The sequence below is a fragment of the Thermobia domestica genome, chromosome 10 (assembly GCF_964235325.1).
Source record: "Thermobia domestica chromosome 10, izTheDome1.hap1.1, whole genome shotgun sequence".
Taxonomy (NCBI): Eukaryota; Metazoa; Arthropoda; class Insecta; order Zygentoma; family Lepismatidae; genus Thermobia; species Thermobia domestica.
The window spans coordinates 249,952,217-249,955,900 of NC_137463.1; the positions used below are offsets into that span (position 1 = coordinate 249,952,217).

Sequence of the window (3,684 nt, forward strand, 5' to 3'; positions counted from 1 at the left end):
AGAGGAACAGGATCACCGGTTTTAATTTCTTCATGTGAACGGTGATGTTTATCTCATAAAACAATCCCAACAAATTGTTTTTTTAAGATACTTGTTTTTTTTGGATATTCTGAAAAATAAATAGTGTCCACTGACTTTTGACAATAACCATGTGTATAATCTCGAATACACTAAGCCGTAAAACATGACCTTTTATACATGTATTTGGTTATTTAGAGATTGACTTATTTTTTGTTTATTTCCAGATAAGTGATCATGGACCTGATAATTACGATCATTCTACTATCAACATCATCAACAACAACTATATGCTTAACTGTGCCGATACGTGACAAAATATTCACGTTAGAACAAGAAGCTCCTGGCAGCTTGAAATCAACATGTATTTGTAATGTATTCAATATTGTATACCCTCGTAAGACTCTGACATTAGTAAAGTTACAAGAACCTGTAATTAGGACATCACATGAAAATAAGGAGTCGTCAATATTACACACAGATAATGGTTTTGTAACACGATTTGACTGTTTCATTTCATCATTTGTTCTTATTACAAAGTTGGTAGAAGAAAGTGGCGAGCAGTCAAAGATTACTATCTATAATACAATAATCGTGTTAGATACAAACATACATAACTTCTACAAGAAGTATGCTATTATCATATCTTACCTTAGTCAGTTAAGGTCAAAAATGTTTGTATTGCTCAATGATCATAATATAAAAAGAGAGCAATTGATTGACATGTTCAAATATTCCTACAGTGGACAAGTATACAACATTTTGATAGGAATCGTATCTAATCGAGAAATGTTAGTGTATGCGCCTGTGCCCAGCACTCGTTCACTTTGCATCGAAGTAAAAAACTTAAGAATAGAGCAGAAGTGTAATCTTACTAGTGAATCCTCAAGGTTAAGTGCACTTTCACAAGTGCGCACAAATCATCATCAGTGTTACCTACGAATCAGCACTTTCAACTTTGCACCTATGGTTACTATTATTGAAGGCAAACTAAGAAAGTTGTCTGGTATTGAAGGTAATATTATAGAAACCTTTGCTGAAAAGTATAACTTTTCTCTGCTAATACAATCCCCAAAGGATAACATGAAATGGGGATTTAAATATCCAAACGGAACTTACTGTGGAGTAACTGGTGATATAGCTTATGATAAAGCTGATATCGGTGTTGCGGGGTTTATTCCTACCTTACAAAGACATGAAGCAATGACTCCTGTTATTAATTACATCAACAGACAAATAGTGTGGGTAGTACCTAAAGCATTACCAATTGCTCGTTGGAAAACAATCATTATACCTTTCACTTGTAATCTTTGGATTTTGATAGTTACCGTTCTATTTTTATGTTCTATTGTTTTTCTGATAATTAGAAAATTATTCGTAAATTCTATGCTAGGGATTCAAAATCCTTCTCTTTATTTATTAGCAACATTAATTGGTATTTCAGTATCTTGGCAGCCCAAAATGAACATCTCCAGATTTATGTTTATAATATGGATTTATTATGCATCAGTTATATGCACAGCATATCAAACCTCATTTGCCAGTTTTCTAATGGCACCAGTTTATGAACCAGATATAGAAAGTGTGGGCGAACTAATTAATTCATGTTTAAGAATTGGTAGTACGTTTGACACACGCCAACTATACGTTAATTCGAATGACTCTATCTTGAATATGCTTTACAATAAAATCGAAGTAATACGCTCACCAGTAGAAGTGCTTCAACGTATAATTACAAAAAGAGATTTCGCAATTGCATTCGAGTTGCTTGCTCTAAATTATCTGAAAATTACCAACTATATAGTACAGGATAAAAGTCTTTCATCTGTGCACTCTATCACTAAAGACCCAATCTTGACCTTCTATTCAACATTTCTGATACCAAAATCATCATTTGTAGATGGAAAATTATCTTATCTATGCAAGAGACTTTTTCAGAGTGGTTTAACTGATAAGTGGAAGACAGATGAGTTCCGAAAACAGTTTTATAATTTTAAAGACAACCGAGACACCTCTCTCAAACTAGATCATTTGTTAGGTGTTTTCTCTCTCCTTATACTAGGGTTAACATTAAGTGTTTCGGTTTTTATATTAGAGTGTACTTTATCGACTTGTAAAAACAGGCGGAGAAGAGCGACCTAGAAACGCTTCAAATTGATGTTTCTTTCCTTAAGGTATACCGTAAACTGGGGTTACTTGGAAATTTTCTTTTCTTTATCATACTATCCTTTGTTATTTAATTAATTTTTCTACTTCTTGTGACTTTTCTAGAGCTTAGTCCATGCTACTTTTTACTGCACTTATAACAAAATTTTACTAAGACTGAATCCTCCCAAGAGAAAAAATGTGCTGTTTCCAAGTAGTCCCACTTTTGGGGCTACTCGGAAAATATGTCTTTTCATAGGTGTAAGAGCTCTGTGAAAGATTGGACTATACGAAAAGAACTACCTGTAAGATCACACTTTCCTAAGAAGATTGATATGCAACATACCTATGTTTGTTTCATACTAATGTGTTACTAGACATTTTAAATAAAAAAAAGACTATTTTGCACAACTTTTTAATTAAAGACAATAAATTGTTCAACCAATTTAAACTAACTACAATGGTAAATGTTTCTTCCTGAAGGCCTACAAAACCAGCAAAAGTTTTTAAAATATGCTTTTACCAACGTTATTTTTTTCAAACAATGCAAGGGAAATTTTGACAAATGGAAATACACGCATATGCTCTTGAAACGTCTTTAAGACTGTAAAACATGCCCTACATAATTTTATGAAATTTATGTATGTATCAGATAATGAATTGTCTTACACTGGTTTAGAAAATTACGTGGTTCCATTTTTACAAGTTTACCTTTACGTTGTTTGCCAATATATCATATGGTACTGTTATAATAATAATAATAATAATAATAATAATAATAATAATAATAATAATAATAATAATAATAATAATCTAACAGTACGATAAGGACAAATATTCACATATTAAAATTCCTTGCTGGGAAGTCATAAGGATAAAAGAACTTGTTCTCTGCGGTTGTAGGTAAGTTAGGCAAAACATCGATAAGGTCAATCCCCTCATCAATATCATCATTTTCAGCAGAAAAACGGAAACAAATTATAAATTGCGACAGATTGTCCCAGAAAGGAAGTGAAAATGTAAAACCAACTTGTCTCATTAGGAAACTTCTGAAAGCAATGATATTTAGCACAAACAGTTAAAAAAACCCTTTTCATTACGGAAACGGAAGAACAATTAACTGAAAATTCAGAAAAACAGAAAAAGTATTAATTGCTATGAGAATTTTTAGATTAGTCTATAAATAAGACACAGCGCTTATGACCATCCATATTGTTTCTTTTAGTTGCCTATTTTTCATTGGTCTGAAAGAAAACGACATATATGTTATAGTTCTCTCAATATTATGCCATATAACACAAAAAATGTCAATTTACCAAGTAGCCCCAGTTTAAGGTATATATCATAGTGTAAATAGATAATTATACGTATTAATAGAGAATATAACTGTAAAATTGTCTTCTGCTTCATAAGTTTAACGTCCAGTGTATAAATATCATCGGCGGACAAAGTACAAACAACATGGAATAATGCGTTAATATGTTGCTTCAAGAAAGAAGACAGAATATAGTGTTTAGAAGT

General features: G+C 31.8%; 1 protein-coding gene across 1 annotated transcript; it reads left to right on the forward strand.

Moving 5' to 3' along the window:
• Window positions 1-690: 690 nt before the first annotated feature.
• On the forward strand, window positions 691-2,160 carry LOC145661890 (glutamate receptor ionotropic, delta-2-like). The gene has a single exon (XM_081727232.1). The coding sequence runs from the start codon at window positions 691-693 to the stop codon at window positions 2,158-2,160; it is 1,470 nt and encodes a 489-aa protein (XP_081583358.1).
• Window positions 2,161-3,684: the final 1,524 nt, after the last annotated feature.